The 22,024-nt window shown below is 39.6% G+C and overlaps 1 protein-coding gene across 2 annotated transcripts in view; it reads left to right on the forward strand.

Annotated features, from left to right (window-relative positions):
• Positions 1–22,024, forward strand: part of mrpl11 (mitochondrial ribosomal protein L11) — a 97,616-nt gene that overhangs the window by 17,647 nt on the left and 57,945 nt on the right. For both annotated transcript variants that reach the window (XM_077532124.1, XM_077532125.1), the window contains one exon: positions 14,680–14,829. In XM_077532124.1, coding sequence (XP_077388250.1) covers positions 14,707–14,829 — 123 coding nt within the window. In that variant the 5' untranslated portion in view covers positions 14,680–14,706. The remainder of the gene's footprint in view (positions 1–14,679; positions 14,830–22,024) is intronic.

Genomic DNA, 22,024 nt, shown 5'->3' on the forward strand with positions numbered 1-22,024 from the left:
GGGTTCGATTGAACCCCAGAGCTTCATGCTAAGTTTGTTCAGGCAAAAAAAGTGTGGTTGGACATATTATGCGCAATATGAATTTACATGCATACGGAGCATATGGTGTTCCACAGGGTTCAATTCTGGGGCATCTGTTGCCCGTGAGTTCCATCTTCAGAAAACAACGGTAGTTACTCTCCCTCTTCATTTTGTTCACCAGTAAACCCTATTCCTATGTCTTAAATTTGGAAAAATATATATATTTCATAGGGGTATCAGGTGATTACATTTTTTTAATCGGAAATAGTTGCATGACTTCACAATTAATTACATATTAATTAATTTTATATTTGTTTAAATGTGCAATTAATTTTTGTTTGTCTTATTTGGTTGTTTGAGTTTCTTTACTTTATTGATTTTTTTATTAATATCTTATTTTCTTTTAGCTTCATCTTATATTTTCTGTATTTGATATTTTAATTTTATTGTATTATTTAATTTTACCTGTATTTTATTTTTTTTCAAGTTTTACTGTATTATTTTTCATTTTTTTTATCTCATATTTATAACTTTAATTTTTTAAACTTTATTAATTTATTGTATTTTAACTATATTTTTTATTTTTAGGTTTTCATTGGATATATCTTTATATTGTATGTTCTATCTTGTTATATTTTATAATTTTTTTAAAATATATTTTTATATTATTTTGTTGTTATTAATAGGGCTGTCAAGTGATTAAAATTTATAATTGTAACTGATTGCATGACTTAAATAGTTAACTTACGATTAATCGCAAATTTTATATCTGTCTTAAATGTACGTTAAAATGTACAATAAAATATAAGTTTTCATACTCTTGTTAACATAAAAGTGGAAAAATTAAACTAATGGAAATATGGCTGCATCTTTTAGTCATTGATACAGTAATTTCATGCGATATTGATTTGTGTTGAGGTCATTTTTCTGCCACTAGATGGCAAAATTGTATTTGTAAGACATTGGTGACAGCTCAGTGCATTTTTCTTTTCATATTAAGAGCCGTCTAATCTTAACACCAAGTAACTTGTGAAATTGTGCACATTTTTTTTAAATTGTAAAATACAACTTGACCCCACTCTCCACAAATATATTCATTATTATTACACTTATTAATTTTGACAACCCTAATATTTTATTTATTCATTTTATTTTTCAAAAAGAAGGGTTTGATGAACACGCAAGACTGACGGTGTTCATTACCTCCCACCAAGGTTACGAACCATCGTCTCGGAATGAAGATTTAATGCGGCAACGCGTTTGAACTCGTCCATTCCACCACTCGCTTGTGCTTCGATTTAACCGAGAGGTCACGTTTGTTTGCTCAGACAGCCGTAAAGCGACACGAGGAGATTTCCTCTCAACCAAACATCTGTTAGTTGAAAGGATCCCCTTGACTTGTAAATAAAACAACAGATTGACTTTGCAATGTCGGTCTCCTCGAAGACGATCGGGGAAAAAAAAAAAAAAAAAAAAGTGCCTAATAGCCCAAACCAAGACACAGCAGTGGGCCTCGCTCGTGCAATTAAGCTCACAGTTTTTAATTAGCAGCTGATTAATCTCTTCAAAATGAGCCCTGTCCTTGAAATTGTGCCGCTTTTCAATTTAGTTTTCCGGCCAGCAAGAAGCTTTTACACTTGTGTGAAAACCTTTTTGCAATATCGCCGCATGCTTGTAAACCGATAGCTCGTAAAAAAAGAGCAACCCAATGATTGGCCGTGTGCAAAAAAGTTTGCCGACTATATTGGCGACAGGTGCCGCGTTTCTCATTTGTTCGCTTTTATTGACTTGTTTACTTGGATCTTTTCTGGCACCCGGCGGCTTTGAAAATTGACTGGGGACGACTGAATGATGTGGTGAAAATCATTTACATTTTCATTGGGAGCTACAAAAAGAAGCATTGTGCTTTTGCCATCACACTTGCTGGAAATCAAATGTTTTCACCGAGAATGGGGAAATATTGGGGGGGATGAGCATTTCGTCGATATTTACGATGCACTTTGTGGTTTGTCATATGGCTTGCACAATGTAAAAAAAGAAAACTTTCCTCCATCTTGCCTCAACAATTTTGTGGAAGCACAACAATATCATTGAAAAACTAGACTAAGTGCAATTTCTAGAGAAATTGCGTGGGAATGCTGAAAGCTGAATGCTAATAGCTGAATGCTAATAGCTGAATGCTTATGAAGGGAATTGAAGGATAAATTATGTGAAAATTACATAGTAATTAACTATTAATTACTAGTAATAGTAGTAGTATTACTAATAATTCTGAAGTAGTAACTTGTAGTTTAATGACAAATAAAAACCCATCCATCCATTCTAAGTCAGTAGTCAGCAGTAGTCACCTGCCATAAATTACTAGTATAGTAAAGTCCTTTCATTCATCTATTTATAAGCAATGCCTTATACCCCTCTTTTACATCTTTGAGTGCTGTGGCTGAAGAAAAAAAAAGGATTTTCAGCAACCTTCAACTAAAATCAGCACAAAAAAATAAATATAGGATGCCATGTCAGTCTACTTGGCACAAAACACAACTCCTTGTTCAATCAGATGGCACCTTAAAGTCACGTCACTTCAGCAGTGTTCCATTCATAACGTTATTCATGATCATCATCGGACTACTGCAATTGGCTGGCAACCAATTAAGGGTGCAACCCGCCTCCTGCCTGAGGCCGGCTGGGATAGGCTCCAGCACCCCTATGATCCTTGTGAGGAGTAAGCAGTTAAGACATTGGATGGATGTATCATCCGACTAACAGAAGGCGACTTTATCCGCCAACAAGAGAAAGAAATCGTCTTCAGATATTAATTTTGTCATATCTAGTAATATTTCTGCTTTCAGCATTCCCACAATAATAATAAGTAAGAATAAAGAATCTCAATAACATATGTGGGTATGCTTCCCACAATAAGTAAGAATAAAGAATCTCAATAACATATTCCCACAATAATCATCACAATGATTTGATTGAGATTGAAATCATGATTAATAAAACGATTATTCATTAATCTGAAAATTAAACTACTCCAAACTCCCATCCTAGCCTCATGCCCATTCATCATGCATGTTGAACAATTTTATTCTTGAACACTTTATATTCTTTTTGTCAAGTACAAGATATATATATATTAGGGGTGTTAAAAAAAATCGATTCGGCAATATATCGCGATACTACATTGCGCAATTCTCGAATCGATTCAATAGGCGTCTGAATCGATTTTTAAACTTCCATTTTTAATGGAAAAATATTCAACAAAACGTCTTACTTCGGGTTAGGGTTCACACCTTAAGCATGGAAGAATGTTATATGAACGGAACATTAAGCCTTAATATTTTATTTTCATGCTGTTCAAACATGAAACAGATTACAACCTGTATAAGACCGAAGTTTCAGATAAATAAATAATACATTTTCATACAAATCTTACACTCTACAAGTTGACTGATTAGTATTTTCTAAATTTGAATGAAATAAATCGCAACAAACGACTTATAAATTTGTATCGGGATTAATTGGTATCGAATCTGTGAATCGTGATACGAATCGAATCGTCAGATACTAGGCAATTCACACCCCTAATGTGTATATATATATATATATATATATATATATATATATATATATATATATATATATATATATGTATGTATGTATGTGTGTGTGTGTGTATATATATATATATATATATACATACATATATATATATACATATATACATATATATATATACATATATATATATATATATATATATATATATATATGTATACATAAAATATTAGGGATGCAACAGTTCTCGGTCTTGAACCGGACCATTCGGTCCACCCTGCGCGGGACAATACACCCTTATGGACCACGGGTTTTCGGTCCACAACAAATGTTGTATTTATTGATGCTAACACGCCACTGTGTGTGCGCGTGCAAGCCGAGGCAGCCGCGCCGGCTGGAGAAAAGCCCTCCCCACGACTGAATTAATGTCCAATCATTGTTGGGGTTCTGCCCACTCGCCCCCCTCACACAGAAGCGGAAAAACAAGCGCGAGGTGCAGAGTTGACAGACCAAAGTTTTGAAGAAGTGGTGTGGAATAATTTCGGCTTCCTTATCGAATACGACGATGAGGGAGTGAAAACGGCGTAAAGAAATGTTCCTGTCTGTAAACATTGCTTGTAACATGTCCCATACGTTAAAGGGATAGTTAGGATTTTTTGACATTAATCTATTTTATCCTCACCTCCAGTGTGTGCGATCATCACTGACTTACCCCTGACAGCGTTCTGTGACACGAGTTCTGGTCCGGTGTTGCTCGAGAGGAAAATAGTCTGGCAAGCTGGCTGTCGCCAAGTAAATAAAGCGTTTTTCTTCTGAAAACAATTTGTGTTCAAAAGAGTGATACATTTGCATCACAAAACTTCACCCTAAAAAAAAGTCAAGACTCCATTTCTGCCGGGCACTATTTTTCTGTTCGTTCGTATCACTGCATGGCACCCCGCATACAGCTGAGAGGCGCGCACTAATCTACAAGTTGTTTGTCTTTTCGAAGGCGGAAGGCGCGACTATCAGCTGTCTGCAGCGCGTCTATCAGCTGTATGCTGTCAGCTGTATCATTAGGGATGTTTTGGCCCTTTGTTTAAAATCTACACTAATTGTCAGATGAAGGGGAACATAATATGCTTGTGAAGCAAGTCAATATGTGGAGGAGCTCAATGTGTGCGTGCATTAACAACAAACTATAATAATAATAATAAAACCTAATAATAACATTGATGTTATGTACAAAAGCATAATATTGTGCTTTTTTGTTTTTAGTATTTGCTCTTTTTTTTCAATATTGTGACCTTTTTTAACTCTTTCAACCCCATAAACGTATAAATACGTTTTTTAATACTTTGTCTTTCTCTCTTGAAAAAAATAAATAATTTGTCCTTCACTCCCAAAAACGTATTTATATGTTTTGTTTGTTTTTTATGCTGTAGCACACAGAAGGCTTTGATCCAGCTTCTAATCTGAAGAGGTCGCTTAAAGCAATGGCTGTTATTACAAAAAATGACAAACAGGTGGCAGCAGAGTATTAGGTCAGCCAGGGCCATGTTGCAGCAAGCTCTTTTTGCCAGTGTTTTCAACAGGTCTGTGAATAATGATGAAACTTAGCTATATTCTAATGCTAATTGGTGCTAAATGGAAACGGGTAGAAATTACTTTTTTTTTTTTTCTGATGAAAGAAGATGTTTTTATAGCAATAGAACACAATATTCTGTGGGCCTTGCAAAATCAGTCAAAATCCAGTAAACCAGCCGGGAGTGGTGGCTTGCTTCAGTGAAAATTTCTGGGAGTGAATGAGTTAAAAACCATCAACCTCCCCACAATATGGTGATAATTATCATATTGCGTGCTTCATATCGTGATATCGTGTCGTGACATTTGGATATCGTTACATCCCTATACAGTACAACATATTTTTTCTAAAACCAGTTTGCATTTGCATGGTGATTTCCCGGATTGCTGGTGTATGAGTGTGTGTTGCTTAAGACGATGAGCATCCACTATTGTGTTACAAAAACATTAAAAAATAAAAATAAAAAACTCGGCAGCCATCCCGCCTCGTTTTGTTGTGGTGAACGCGTTGCGTAATGTGAAACCACATCACTTATTTAAAGTTTGCTTTTCCTTTCATATGGACTGAAGAAAGAACATGCTTTTTTTTCTTTTATTTACTTTTTTATTTTGTGCGAGGAGCTTCACAAAAAAATAAATAATAATAATTCATATTACAGTGTGGAGTGAATCTCTGTTTATTGCAGGGGATGCGCTGCAGACCGTAAACTTTTTCATAGTTGTTCCCATTCCCAACAAGTTATTAAAAGACACTTTTTCAAGTATTCCTTGGCGTCGACTTTATGCTGTCAAGAAGTGTGAAACTGTCGTATAAAACATCGCCTATGTTGGATGAAAAAGAAGACTTTCACTTGAACGGTTCTTCAAATAAAGAGGCCGAGTGTGCTTGCTTGAAGACAGCCAGCTGTCTTTAGACTCATATTTAACGGAAAGGGTGTTGATTTGAACACACTAGCCAGAACACATTCCACGAGAAAGAATATTTCAACACAAAAAGCATTCTAAGTCATTTAATGGATTTTTCACTGAAATTAAGGCATTAAATGGCATTAAAAATTTAAATCTGATGTAAAATTGTTGTTCATGTTTTTATTTTACAGGCGACATTGTGTGAAGGTGTCACTATAGCACAATTTACCAATAATAAATGTGGTCAATGTGTATATTTGTAGGGACTGGTGACGAGTCAATCAACAAAATAACCTGAAATCAACAAGTTGTTTCATGTTGAAAAGAAAAATGTACTGTTTCGGTCACCAATGTCCAACATGAGACACTAATGCCAAAAAAAAATACCTCAACACAAATCTAGAGAAATAGAACCACATTTGTCCACTTTTATGTTAACTATTTTTCTGCCACTGACGAGAATTCTCGTCAGTTGAAAGCATGACGTTATGTGCCAGTGGTGAATTTTCTCGTCAACGTTTTTTTTATTTTATTTTATTTTTTATTTTTATTTATTTTTTTAAATGAATGGGTGGAGTAGCCGCTTGGGCGTCTCTCCCTCTTATATGAAGCTCGGGAGGAACTGTAATGGTTAATGGTGACCACTTGATGGCAGCAGTTTCTCTTTTTGCATAAAAACAGGAAGAATGTGTGCAGACAGATCCTGCAATGCATACATGAGAGTGTTTAACTCTTGTGATTCACTCTTTAACACAAAAAAAAAAAAAACTCTCTCGATTCGTTTCCGATTTATGGGTCTGTGATTCTATTCAGACTGGATTTTCGATTCCAATTGATTTGATTGACAATGATTTCTGCTTCAATTTATAGATGAGCAAAGATTTGTTATGATCTACTCCAGTCTAACTCGCTAATGCTAATTAGCGCATTACTTGCGGCACTTTCATCCCTCAAAAGAATGGCTATTCAAACAAAACGCTTCGGGATTGTATACAGAGAAGCATCGTATCATTACTCACCGGCATATAAAAGAAAAATGAACTTTTATTGCCATAACTTAATCGTGACTTTTTCCTTCTCCTCTCTAATGTGGCTACAACTTAACTGTGTATCAGAACGCACGGAACCACACTGCCCCGAAGTGGTCAAATCGGGCTCAACATGAACAGTGTTCCCAGTACACAAACAAGGGCAAGGAAAGTATCAACTAATAAAATCGATTTTAGGACATTTAAAATCAATTCTGATACTAAATGAGAATCACGATTCTTATGAGAATCGCTTTTTTTTTTTTTTTTTTTTTTTTTTTTTTTAGCACACCCCTAACTGATATCGTGACATTAAAACTGCCACAATATCGTCGTCGTCATGTTCACAATATTCAAAATGCAACACATCTTTTTAAAAAAAAAGTCAGGTTGATTTCCATTTGTGCAATTGTAGCACACTCTGGTGGCTATTTTTATTTTTATTTATTTTTATTTTTTTTGTGCAATTAAATTTTCATTAGGGATGTTTTGGCCCTTTTATATGTTTAAAATGTATTCTAATTGTCAGATGAAAGGGGAACGTAATATGCCTTTGAAGCAAGTCAATATGTGGAGGAACTCAATGTGTGCGTGCATTAACAACATAACATAATAATAATAAAACATAATAATAACAATAATAACATACCATTGACGTTATGTACAAAAGTAAAATATTGTGTTTTTTTTGTTTGTTTTTTTAGTATGAGCTAATTTTTTTACAATATTGTGACCTTTTTTGAATATTGCCAACCTCCTCACAATATCGTGATAATTATCGTATCGTGAGCTTCATATCGTGATAGCGTATCATGACATTTTGATATTGTTACATCTAGGGCTGCACAACATATAAAAAAAAAAACTCTGTACTTTCACTTCAACAGACGACCTGGCGGTTGCCGTCCGGCGATCGCCATGGGAACGCCGCGTCGTGCTGAAAAAAAGCGTCTGAGATCCATCTCTTTGAGATTCCTGCCACTTTGATTGGATTCTTCCTCGTCTGCACAACAGGCTCTCCCACTAATGCTTATTTTGATGGCGTGGCCTTTCTCCTTTTTCAATGTCATGTCAATTCCGTCGCGCCAAAAGTGTGCTCCGTGTGCAGTTGCACGCCGCCGTCGTATGTAGGTCACCTCTTCAGCGCTTCACTCGTCGTGACGCCTCGTTTCATTTGGCGCCACACTGACTGAACCCTTCGCTCTTATCACTCATACTCGCAACTGGAGTTGCGGTTAAGCCCTTTTGGCCGATTTTATTCCCTTAGTTCCCAGTTGGAATAAAATTATTAATTGAGTCAATTTGACATTGAAAGGTAGTTATAGCTTTGACAAGGCGACAGTTTGAAGGCCCCAAAAAAAAACGGCTTAATTTCAGTCAGTCAGTCGGTAGGCTTCGTTTTCTCTCTATGTATGTTTTGTGTAGGGCTGCAACTAACGGTTTTAATAAACAATTAATCAGTGAATCAGTTTTTTTTTTTTTTTAAATATAAAAGCATTTTAACCCAAAATTGTCAAAAAAGAAAAAAAATGCACTAATATGATTTTATTTTATATTTTTATTTATTTATTTTTTTATGATTCATTTACTGGTTTTGTTGGTAGTGTCACAAAATTGGCTAAAATATTGATCAATTTCCAAAGTTGAAGCTGACGTTTGTAAATGTCGTTATTTTGATTCAACTGTAGCGATAATTGGGTCATCTTTTGGACGAATTAATAATCTGGACGTTACAGAGGTAAATTATATTTACCTCGATAACCTCTAGGGGCACCACGTTGGTTTTGCTTTGGGTTAACGGGAGCAAACAACGACCAAAATCCTTCTTTCATCAGTCATTTATAATCTAAAGTCGCCACACTCGATATTCAGTGGTTCGTTGTACTAACAAAAGAATAATAATCCACTCGGAAACACAGATGACTTAGGCGGAATAGAGTTAATAAAACATGCATTTATTCACGATTGCTACACTACAGAATCCAAACACTGCCTATCTAACTATTCTACCGTCAGAAGAAAATAAATAAAATAAAGCTAATGAAAATAAGGAAGGAATGCGAATGAATAAGGAAACAGGGAAAAGAGAAATTTGACCTGCCAGATCTGTGATATGTTTCAACCGTAAGTTGCACGCAGTGGTACCAATTTAGGGAACGTGGACTTACGAGAATAGGTGTTGCGTCGAAGCGGACAGAAACGGGCGGTCTTTTGAAAGGGGGAAGAATAGTCAATGTTCGTTCCAAAAGGAAAGAAAATCAAAAAAAAAAAGTTATTCCACAGGTGAGGCAAGGGAGCCGCTCGGGGGCTGACGTAGTTGCGCGGCTCGTCCCTTGATTGGTTGGCGACTCGGCGAGGTTGATTCTCCGGCGAGGTTGGTTCTGCCGGACAGCTGTCCGACTCCAGGTGTTGGAGCTCGGTCCGCTACGCGCCTGCGTACGCGGAAGGCCAGCCGTTGGAGGTGAGCTGGCACCGCGGCGGGGCGCCACCGAATAGCAGGTGGTGCGGGCGGCTTAGGTGCAACAACCTTGAGTCCGGCGGTACGTAGCAAGTGTACCCCGGGGCCGCGGAGTTCGCCGCTGGCGGGCAATCACCGATGGTGAAGAAACAAAAAAAGAAAAAAGGGGAGTAAAAGAGTCTTTGGGGTCAGCGTTGCAGTTTGCACCTGCTTTGGCGTGGCGTGGAGCGAGTGTCTGCTCTCGGCAACGGTTGCTGCCAGAAAAAAAAAGGCCACGTGGTTGGCAAGTTTCTTGGAACAAAGTTCGAGCAGGCTGGGACGCTTGCAGGTCGTTAGCCTGAGGATGATGATGTTGGAGGAGAGTTTTGGAAGAGGAAGAGGCAAGAGGGGGTCCCCTCGTCTTTTTAAAGTCTATGGGCGGGGCTTCAGTAGGTGGTGGCACACCCTTCTGTTCGCTCGCGCAGACTTAAAAAAAATTATTAAAGGGATTAATAATTTGGCATTAAATTTGGTCAGTCTGGCAAATCAGTTTTCCCACACAACCCGTTTAACACACATCGTAATTAATGCATCATAAACTAACTTGTGAGGTAACTTCTACTTGTCTAATCTGACTGAACTGAAAGATATTGATTAACTTTCATTCTTTATGGAGTACAAATGAAATAGGATGTTCATACACACAGACATAACATGAATCATTCGTAGTTCAGTTATCTGTCAAGAATTATCATGGTATAAATGTGTAAAATGTGGTTACTTATGTGAATTATCACTAAGGATAGTTCCAAGTTTCACCACTTGACCGTGCTGTTGCTCCATCTAGACGTTCCCCCTGGAATGGCGAGACGCCAGAATATCCTTTGTGATTGATAAGAGGTCATGAACATTCCTTTGATCAGTCGTTTGTGTATTCCAAATCATTGGAGCCATTTGTTCGGGCTCCGGGAAGACGGGCTTGAATACACTCCTTCAGCAGACGCATAAATTCCTTTGTCACCTGGTCAGCGGCTTCAAAAGAGCTTTGTTGGTGGTTGGGTGACCACCTGCAGAGCTAACCAAGCTTAGATCCTGTCTGGGCAGTGGAATATTTATGCAACTGCAGAGAATTTGCTTTAGAAGAAGCAAACTTAAAAAAAAATTAGAGAGTAGACTGGGCCATAGGCAATAGTTGTTACACAACGCACTGATAATCAGTCTGCTTTCATAGAGCACTAAATAAATCGGAGAATATTTGGTGTTGAGAGATTGAAATCCTGAGGACTGGGACAATTCTAGGTCTCTAAATGATTAATCCATGATCAAAAATCGGTTATTGATTAGTTGTCGATTAATCGTAGCACCCCTATTATTATTTCTGTAGTGTTTTGATTTGTTGAGTGCTAAAGAAGTGAGTTAGCAACTTTAAATGGAAGTAGATAAAAACAATCCAATTTATTTCATTGTTTATTTGCCTTTATTAAAGATCAAGGCATATGATCAATATATTTATGTATTTGCAGTTGCCAGTCGTCCCTCCCTTTGGAATGACCTTCCACAAAATATTAGGCAATCTCTCTCTCTATAACCTTAAAACCCATTGTATTCATCTGCTTTTGGCACACCATGACCAAGGTTATATTAGTGAACTAAAACTAACGATAAAACTAAAATAAAAAAAAAACAATTTTATTAATGAAATAAAATAAAAACGTAAATGCTTAACTGAAACTACATTTTATGTTTAGAAAACTAACTATAATTATAACAAAAATGTCCTTTGTTTTCATCTTTAGTAATTTAATGCGTGAGCCTTTAGGGATGATTTTTAATGTAATTAAGTAGATTTATTTTGATATTAACCGGAATAAGGACGTTTTAAGTGTGTCACACAGAAGTGACGTCATCGAGCAACAGCCATGTTAGCATGCTAAGCTAATGCTAATATTAAATTAGCATGCTAATGCTAAGCTAATTCTAAGCTAATGCTTATTTAGGATCCAAAGTTAATATGCTAAGCTAATGCAAAGATAATGCTCAGGTAATCCTAAATTAGCACACTAAGCTAATGCTAAGCTGATGCTAATGCTAAGAAGTAAACAAAACAACAATTATCAATTGTCATCGACATCGGCACTATCTAAATTATTGGTTATCGGTATCGATTGAAAATAGTATTATCACGAATTTCTAATAAAAACATTTCTAAATGCACTAAATACACAACATATAATATTACTACTACTACAACTACTACTACTACAACTACTACTACTACTACTACTACTACTACATTCAGCATTCAGCTATAATCATTCAGCTTTCGGCATTCCCACGCAAATTCTCCAGAAATTGCACTTAGTCTATTTAGCAGGAACAAATCGCAATGAGCAATTTTCCAAAATGGTTCAATACAATAAAATGACAATTTTTCCGCTTCTCCTCACCAGCCCCGCAATCACAAACCCTGCGAATCCGTATTGATGCCCCAGTTTTCTTCCACTGTGATGTTTATTTTCTGCAAGTTAGCGTTCAAGGCCTCTTGGCTGTCTACGGGCAGACGCGCTCTTTTCTTCACTCGAGTAGCTTAGTCGCTAAACGGCGCCTACCGAAAATCTCCTCATTGTGTTCACACTCGCAGCGAGCAGTTTTGTTTTTTTTTCTTTCCTTGTGTCTGTGACTTGATAAGAGTATGCGGTCCCAAGCGTCTCGCTCGCCGTCTCTTCTGCGTTGATCTAATTGGATCCCTCAGTTGGCCGTGATGAAGCATCACTTTGCCCCTCAAATACTTGTTTTTATTGAATGGCTACCGCCCGCCGAATTGCCAGGCCCACCTTTAAAATTTCTATTTGTCCCTTGGCTCCTGTCATTGATCTTTTCTTTTTCCCCTCTCTCAGTCTCCGGCTCTTTTTTTTTTTATTTATTTTTTTATCACTTTGATTCCATCAGAGGATTACAAGCGTGTGTTTATGTGTTCAGCCTCCCCGGAGAAAAAGGCCACAGGTTCAGGCTTTTCTACCCCACTCCACTAATTGACTCCTAATTTGCTTTTTTGAAGTGCCATGGAGGAATAAGAAAGCCTCCCTTGGGTTCATGCGTGACAGAACTCCAATGTTGGTATTGTTACTTCAAGAAAATCGTTTTGTTTAGTTGCTTACATTTTCAAAGCTTTTTGGACATGTTTTTTAACTCATTCACTCACCGCCATTTTCACTGAAGCCAACACCCTTCACTCCCGGCTGTTACTGGATTTTGACTGATTTTGTAAGGACCACAGAATATTGTGTTCTATTGCTATAAAAACACGGAACCTACCAAAACAAAGATTTGAGCCTCTTCTTATATCAGGAAAATATATATATTTCTATGTTTTTCAGTTTTGCAGCAATTAGCATTCAAATAAAGCTAAGTTTCATCATTATTCACAAATCTGTTTAAAACTGTGAGCAAAACAGCTTGCTTGCAACATGGCCATGGTTGGTCTCATACTCTGCTTCCACCTGCTGGCTGTTTTTGTCATAACTACCATTGCTTCAACTGTTCTCTTCAGTTCAGAGGCTGCATCAAAGCCTTTTGTATGCTCTAGCATAAAAACAAAAACAAAAAAACATATAAATACGTCTTTGGGAGACTGGTAATATTTAAAAACAGAACGTATTTATACATTTTTGGGAGCAAATGACTTAAAGTATATTTCTATCTGTTTACGTGGCAATCACACGGGGAGAGGCGGGGTTTTACTGCACCGGGCGCTTTACATCTGCGTTAGAAATATAACCAGCAAAAAAAATATACCCAGCAAAACACCCAATATTTCTTTAAAAAAATGACATCGCCACGGTGTCAAAGGTAAGATTTAATCATTATATGCCTATAGTTAACTGTTGGAAGGGCTTAAAATATCGTGGTGTTATCCCTTTAACAAGTGAGTTTAAAAATAAAACTTTTTACTCTTATAATATGATGCCTTTTATTCATTAAAAAAATGGACTATATTTTGAAAAAAATACCTTTGTTGAAAAGAAAAATGGAACTTTGTGTTTTGTGAGAAAAATAGTGAACCTTGTTGATGGCAAGATGTTACTGTTGTGGTGTAATCGCTGAAAATGTCAGTCAAAACAGAGGATGATGTCATGTGCAAAAAAAAAAAAAAAAGTGGGCCTACTAATAACTCTTCCTACTACACGTTTTAAGTTTACGTGAAACTTTGCCAAACTCAAAAGAAACTCATTTTCCCCTTTTGCACCGGGCGTTGTGGCGTTAAAGGTAGACTACCTTTCATCCTCCCACGTCCTTGACACTTAACCCCCCCACTGTCAGAGTTTAGAAGTGACACACCTAAAAAAAAAAAAAAAAAAAAAAAAAACGATTTGAGGCGTGCGGGTTTCAAAGTTTAAATCCCGCCCCGTCATTCTGCGGCGTGCTGAGAATCTCACGCTGCCGCTCATCCGCACCTCGGGCACCTCCAGCTCTCGCCGCGCCAATCCAAGACAAAGATTTTTTTATTTTTTTAAACTCATTCACTCGCCACCATATTCACAGAGGTAATCCCGTTCACTCCCGGCTGTTTTACTGGATTTGGACTGATTATGCAAGGCCCACAGAATTTTGTGTTCTATTTCTATAAAAACATGGAACCTACCAAAAGAAATATTAAAGTCTCTTCTTTCATTTAGAAAAAAAGTATATTTCCATCTGTTTCCGTTTTGCAACAATTAGCATTAGTATGTAGCTAAGTTTCATCATAATTCACAAATCTAATTAGAATTGTGAGTATTTGAGCTTTTTTTTTTTGCCAACATGACCCTGGTTGATCTCTTATACCCTACTGCCACCTGCTGGTCGTTTGTGTAATAACTACCATTTCTTCAACCATTCTTTGCAGTTGAGAGGCTTCATCAAAGCCTCTAGAGCATACAGAAGTATGCTCTAGCATAAAAAACAACAACAACAAAACGTATAAATACGTCTTTGGGAAACTTAAACATTTAAAATAGAATGTATTTATAAGTTTTTGGGAGCAAATGAGTTAATTACTCGCCTACTGCAGCAGTTGGGCTGGCAGCTTTTGCTTATTGACGTTTCTCAACTCAATGATGTTTTCAATTAGCCTCCGCACGTGTGTGTTGACCAAGACTTGCTCATTTGCTGCGTTGTCATTTTCAGCGGCCGTGTTGTGTGATTGCTGGGAACATGTCAAGGACCATCAAGGCGGCCAAGGCCGCGAAGAAGTTTGACACAAGCGGCGTGATCCGGACTATCATCAGGTCGGGTCAAGCTGTCCCCGGGCCACCGCTGGGCCCCGTCCTCGGACAGGTAAAAAATGGCTTTTCCAAGTTCTCGTGTCAACAACAACGGTTGTGCGATAACCCAAATACAGTCAGCCCTCAGATACAAAAAGAACATATGAATTTTTTTTAGCAATATTATTTGAACCTTCTGGCACACTTTAAAAATAATAAAACCATTAAGGCTGTTTTGAGAAAGTCTAGGAAATGCTGAAATTCTTTGTTTGAATAGCATCACTTAAGCCAGTCTATTCTACAGAACCCGTAGGGCACATGCCATTCTCTCGCACACAATTTGCGCTATTTCGCTAAGTTTTGCAAAAGTCATTGCGTTAAAACGGAATAGTTTTGCGTTGTATTTATATTGCAAATTATTGCATTATAACGCAATAGTTATTTCAATATAACGCAATAGTATTGCAATATGGCACAATAGGATTGCGTTATATTGCAGTCTTAAATATTTTCGTCCCCCCCACCGGGCTCCGTACTATTCTAACATTTCGTACAAAAAAATAAATAGAAGCATGTATAATTCCTGCTGATATCGAATCCGAAACGGTATCGTACAGTATGCTCGGCTGCGATATCTGTATCTTTATCGGACGTGAAGAAGTTGCATGGGGACACCCCGATGACTCTTTAACATACACGGATTAGCATAGATTGCGAGGGATCGCCAAATGTTTTGTGAGGGAACGCAAAGTTGTTGTTTTTTTCTACCATGTCACCTTAGGGGCTCCGTAAAAGACAAACACATTTAAAGGGCAATATTCAAGCTTCTTTTCTTCTTCGTTCTTCATACTCTCATTTCCATCCAGTCGAGCTCAGTGCTGCTACTGTGGCACAAGCCGGCATTGCACTAAAAGACACGCGACTTGGTTCAAACGGCAAAGCCCACAAAAAGATGGTAAAAAATCTGCAAATGATGAAATGTAGTTTTGCGGGGCTTCATTTTATCACCTTGACCTTCTAACGCGCAATTCTTATTAACTGCAGACCAATCTGATCTTTGACTTTTTGCAATTTTGCAAATCGCACCCACCGTTGCCTCGGCCCCACGTTGGTCATCCTCCTCCCGGCCACGCTCGCCCATCTGAACATTCTTATTATTCCGCTCGCGCTTGTCCTTTTGTGCCTCCATCTGACACAATTCCCTCATCACACTTTCTGCACTGGAGACACAAATGCCACCGCTCGGTATCACTTTCCACATAGTTGACATTTGCTTTTTAAACCACTTGTCTCTCAAATCTTTTTTTCCCCATTAAAATAACTGAAAATACAATTAAAGGTTACAGTGCCACCCCCCCCCAAAAAAAGTCAACAAAATTTGTACTGTCTTTTAATAAGGAAAATAATAAGTAAAAAAAAAAACAAAAAAAAACAGTTAACCTAATAAGGTAATTTAATAGAATGTAAACTAAAGAATAGAAGTGTGCAGCACGATAATTCAATATTAATAAAATAAATAAAAATAAATTCGCTTAGATTATGATATTTGCTTGAGACTACACAATGGGTCCAAATACAATTGTCCTCCGTGCATGCTATATTTTTTAATTGCCGTTATTCTCTATTGCTGCTGAAATTCTGAAAATTTGTGGGACTAATCAAGATGATTTATATTACGAAATACAGAAGAAAGGCAACTCAACTATGCTGCAATAATGTGAATTGAATTGAGGATAAAGAATACATGCCTGTGATTGTTTTTGTATGCCATCATGTCTGCATATGTTGTTCGCAGCAAAATCGCTAGTGTTTGTTTTTAATTGAGTGTTAATTAAACTTCACTTTTTAAAACTTTAAAATAAAATATAAATGAATTTAAAAGAAATTAAAAAATGTTTTTTAATTAATTAAAAAATTAAATAAAAATAACTACATTTAAAAAATAAAAAATATTAAATATAAAAAAAAATGATAAACATTTGTATTTTTTTTAAACTCTACTTTAAACTTATATTTAATTTAATTTAGCCTAACACATGCAGATAACTGGAAGCTACCTGCAATTTTTGTTCAATATATATATATATATATATATATATTTTTTTTTTAAAGCTTTCAAATCTTTGTCAAGCTCAACTGTACTGCACTCACTGTTCTTCATTTTGGATGTGAGACGAGCGGCTGCTGAAGCATCGAGCCCGTCACACAGACCCCCCCAAAAAAAAAAAAAAGCTTTGAGCGCCTTTTGGGCTCTTTTACACTCTGACTGTCAGAATTTGTTATGCCCTCGCAGTCACTATGAGACGTGAAAAGCACTCAGTCCTCGTCTGTGGTTTTTCTTCTTTGAACAACTTTGTTGTTGGCAGATGAGCCAAAACAAAAACAAAGCCAAAAGAAAAAAAAAAATCTGTGCTGCTCACCACTGAGCAAACGTCAATTTATTTTTTGTGATGGATCTTCCAGGCAATGGCGTGTAAGTTGTCAACGATACTGTAATAAAAGAGTTGCATCTACGTTTTAATCGCGTGCAATTTGCACAACTTTTCTGCTTGTTAAAAAAAACGCACACTAGTGTCGGTTTTATTAGGAGCTTCTGCAGTCGGCGGCGCTTTTTACGAAGCTTATAATCTTCTTGTTTTTTATTGACACTGTCGGAAAGGTCGTAATTCTTTTTTAAATTTATTTATTTATTTTTATGTTCATCAGTGATGCCGTAATGGGCGGCCATGTTGCGCCTGAGTAAATTATTATGGAAAGGTGATTCACTCTCGTGCATTGCAAATGGACTGGTCTAAATATTAGGAACACCTCTCGGTATAAGTGTGTGTGTCTGCTGAGCGTGCGCATAATTCAGAATGAACTTCATGTGAGCTTTTCTATTTCATTGAATGTAAAATGTCTTCTTTTTTTTTTCCTGGTCATGGACGGAGGCAGTGCTTGTGAGTGTGGATGGTTGTTCGTCTCTGTGTGCCCTGCGATTGGCTGGCAACCAGTCCAGGGTGTCCCCCGCCTACTGCCCAGAGCCAGCTGAGATAGGCGCCAGCACACCCCGCGACCCTTGTGAGGAATAAGCGGTCAAGAAAATGGATGGATGGATGGACGGAGGCAATATTTTTCTCCACTGATTAAAAAATCGTTGTGCTTTTATCGCTGCAGGAATAATGTTGGCGACCTTTCTTTCAAATCTGCCTCACCCTGTTTATTTTTTTTTATTTTTTTAAACCTGTGTCTACTTTAAAAGGCTTGCGCTGTTTATCCCAACTTTTTTTTTTAAGTCTAAGTCTAATCCAACAAGGTTATTTCAATCATAACTTCACTTAACACTAGTAAATATAATTTTGAAATCACTTTTTTTTGTTAAAGGGATACTTGACTCATTGTACAATTTTCAGGAGTGAAAAGTTCATATTTTGTTCAGAATTAATTTGATAACTTCATTATTTTTTATGTACAATTAATACCTTTTAAAAAGTCATTTTTCTACTTGCTGTCGACTGATGATGACATCACCTGTGCTGACCAGTCATGGCTCATTTTACTGACCAAACCAGAAAACAGGTGAGCCATGATTGGCCATGACCTACTTCCTCGAGTCGACAGCAACAGGAAAAAAATAGTTTTTAAAGGTATTAATTTTACATGAAAAATAATGGTTACCACATTAATTATAGACAAATATGAACTTTTTACTGCTGAAAATGCCTCAATGAGTCAAGTATCCCTTTAATACTTAATAATAATAATTTTCTATTTGCTGTCGACTGCTGATGACATCACCTGTGCTGAGGAAGTAGGTAACGACCAATCATGGTTCAGTTTACTGACCAACGGTTAACGACCCCTGCAAACGAACAGACTACGATTACGATATGTATCTGCGGTAAGCGATGCAAAAACAACCACGGCCTAAAAATCCATCAGGCCAGAATGAAATGTTTGGAGCGGGAGAGCGAGGTACAACGCACAGGTCCTGGACCTGGTGAGTCGCAGGAGGAGCCCGGACAGGAGGCAACCCACAGATCCCAGTCCCTCCACGTGCCAGAGTCTCCCAACCCCAGCAGAGTAGTTCCACAGCAGCGGATAAAATGGCCCCCAGCGAGCAGACTGAGCAAGTGGCGGCAGTTTGACGAGGATGTGTGTAAGATCATCCAAGCCACAGCCAAAGGAGATGTTGACAGCAGACTCCAAGCGATGACCACCATCATCGTCAACTTTGGCTCAGAGAGATTCGGCTGGACTGAAAATGTCAATACCAAGACCACCTCCTACACCATGAACCGCAGAGCCACCAAGATACATCAACTCCGCCAGGAGCTTCGAACCCTCAAGAAGCAGTTCAAGAGAGCTACTGAGGAGGAGAAGCAACCGTTGGCAGAACTGCATAACATCCTGCGGAAGAAGTTGACAACCCTACGCAGAGCAGAGTGGCACAGGAGGCGGGGAAGAGAGAGAGCTAGAAAGCGGGCGGACTTCATCGCCAATCCCTTCCGTTTTGCTAAGCGGTTGCTTGGGGACAAGCGCAGTGGCCGGCTTGGGTGTTCAAGTGAAGAGGTGAACCACTTCCTCCGGAACACAATGACCGACCCACTGAGGGAAGAAGAGCTAGGTCACAACAAAGCTCTCATTAGCCCTGCCCCACCAACAGCCTGAAGGAGATTGAGGAAGTCATCAAGGCAGCCCGATCAGCATCTTCACCGGGCCCAAGTGGTGTACCCTACCTTGTCTACAAGCGCTGCCCAGAGCTTCTCCGGCACCTGTGGAAGACATTGAAGGCGATCTGGCGAAGGGGGAGAGTGGCCAACCAGTGGAGGCGTGCTGAGGGAGTTTGGATTCCCAAGGAGGAGGACTCGAAAAACATCAACAAAGTTTCGGACAATCTCACTATTGAGTGTGGAAGGAAAGGTGTTCTTCAGCATCGCCTCCCGAAGACTGACCGAGTTTCTCCTCAAGAACAACTACATCGACACTTCCGTCCAGAAAGGTGGGATTCCCGGTGCTCCTGGCTGCCTAGAGCACACTGGTGTAGTCACACAGCTCATCAGAGAGGCCCATGAGAACAGAGGTGACCTTGCTGTGTTGTGGTTGGACCTGACTAACGCCTACGGGTCCATCCCGCACAAACTTGTGGCGCTTGCTCTACACGTCCACCACGTCCCTAATAAGATCAAGTACCTGATCCTGGATTATTATGCCAATTTCAGGCTCAGGTTCACTTCTGGGTCAGTAACATCTGACTGGCATCGCCTTGGGAAAGGTATAATAACAGGTTGTACCATTTCCGTTACCCCTTTTGCATTGGCAATGAACATGGTGGTCAAAGCTGCAGAGGTGGAATGTAGAGGGCCCCTATCCAGATCAGGTGTTCGCCAGCTTCCCATAAGAGCCTAGATGGATGACCTTACCATCACCACAACATCTGTCCCAGGGTGCAGGTGGATCCTGCAGGGTTTGGAGAGACACATCACATGGGCGAGGATGAGCTTCAAGCCCTCCAAGTCAAGGTCCATGGTTCTGAAGAGGGGGAAGGTGATGGACAAGTTCCGGTTTTCGATCTCGGGAACCGAGATCCCGACAATCTCGGAACAGCCAGTTAAGAGCCTGGGGAAGCTCTTTGATGCAACTTTGAGAGACTCTGCTGCCATACAGGAGTCTGGTGAACAACTGGGAGCGTGGCTCACCAAGGTGGACAAGTCTGGCCTGCCTGGTAGATTTAAAGCCTGGATCTACCAGCACTCCATCCTGGCCAGAGTACAGTGGCCTCTCCTTGTTTATGCAGTCCCGTTAACAACTGTGGAGTCTCTCGAAAGGAAGATCTGTGGCTTTCTTCGAAAGTGGCTGGGACTTCCCCGCAGCCTCACCAGCGCTGCCTTGTACGGGACAAGCAACACCCTCCAGCTACCCCTCAGTGGGCTCACTGAAGAGTTCAAGGTGGCACGTACAAGAGAGGCTCTACAGTATAGGGATTCCAGGGACAACAAGGTGTCATCAGCAGGGATCTAATTGAGAACCGGAAGGAAGTGGAGAGCTGAGAAAGCAGTGGAGGTGGCAGAGTCACGCCTAAGGCAGAATGCGCTGGTAGGGGTTTTGGCAACGGGGAGAGCAGGCCTGGGCTACTTCCCAAAGACCCAAGTGAGCCAGGCCCGGGGAAAGGAGAGACATCAGCTACTCCAGGAAGAGGTCCGAGCAGGTGTGGAGGAAGAGCGAGTGAGCAGGGCAGTTGGACTCCGGCAGCAGGGGGCATGGACAAGGTGGGAGAGCGTGTTACATCGCAAAGTGACCTGGTCGAACATCATGCAGGCAGACTTCCACCGCGTCCGGTTCCTTGTGCAGGCAGTTTACGACGCCCTCCTGAGCCCAGCGAACCTTCATGTGTGGGGGAAGAGTGAGACACCCACCTGTCCCCTTTGCTCTGGAAGAGGCTCTTTGGAACATCTCCTCAGCAGCTGCCCAAAGTCCCTGGCTGAAGGTCGCTATCGCTGGCGCCATGACCAGGTTCTGAAAGCAGTTGCTGAGAGCATAGCCCTGGCAATCAGCACGAACACACATCACAAAGCTCCAAGCAAGGCAGTCCCTTTCATCAAGGCAGGAGAGAGACCCCAGGCATGTCCACAGACAGCAAGAGGACTACTCCACACTGCCTCGGATTGGCAGTTGCAAGTCGACCTGGGAAAACAGCTAAAGTTCCCCCAGCACATCGCAGCAACATCTCTCCGGCCAGACATGATCATTACCTCTGAGGCTTCAAGACACCTGATCATGCTTGAACTCACAGTACCCTGGGAAGAGCGCATGGAGGAAACCAATGAGAGGAAACGTGCAAAGTACCAGGAACTGGTGGAGGAATGCAGGGGTAGGGGCTGAAAGATTTTCTATGAGCCGATAGAAGTTGGCTGCAGAGGCTTTGCTGGTCGATCCTTCTGCAAAGTCCTCGGACGTTTGGGTGTATCAGGGGCGGCCAAGAAGAAGGCCATTAAGTCAGTTAGTGAAGCCGCAGAGAAAGCCACCAGGTGGCTATGGCTCAAAAGGGCAGATCCGTGGACTGCTACTGGGACGCAAGCCGAGGCTTGATCAACCTCGGCTGGGTCACCTGGGCAAGAGTGTCTGATGTTGCGAGACCCGAAACACTCAATGAACCCAGGCTACATCACTGATGATGCGTCCCAGTTGCATCCAGGAGATGTTTCTCTTAAGTTAAGACCAAACCCAGAAAAATAGTGTTTAAAGGTATTAACTCATTTGCTCCCAAAAAAAGTATAAATACGTTCTAT

This window comes from Festucalex cinctus, chromosome 9 (assembly GCF_051991245.1).
Source record: "Festucalex cinctus isolate MCC-2025b chromosome 9, RoL_Fcin_1.0, whole genome shotgun sequence".
Taxonomy (NCBI): Eukaryota; Metazoa; Chordata; class Actinopteri; order Syngnathiformes; family Syngnathidae; genus Festucalex; species Festucalex cinctus.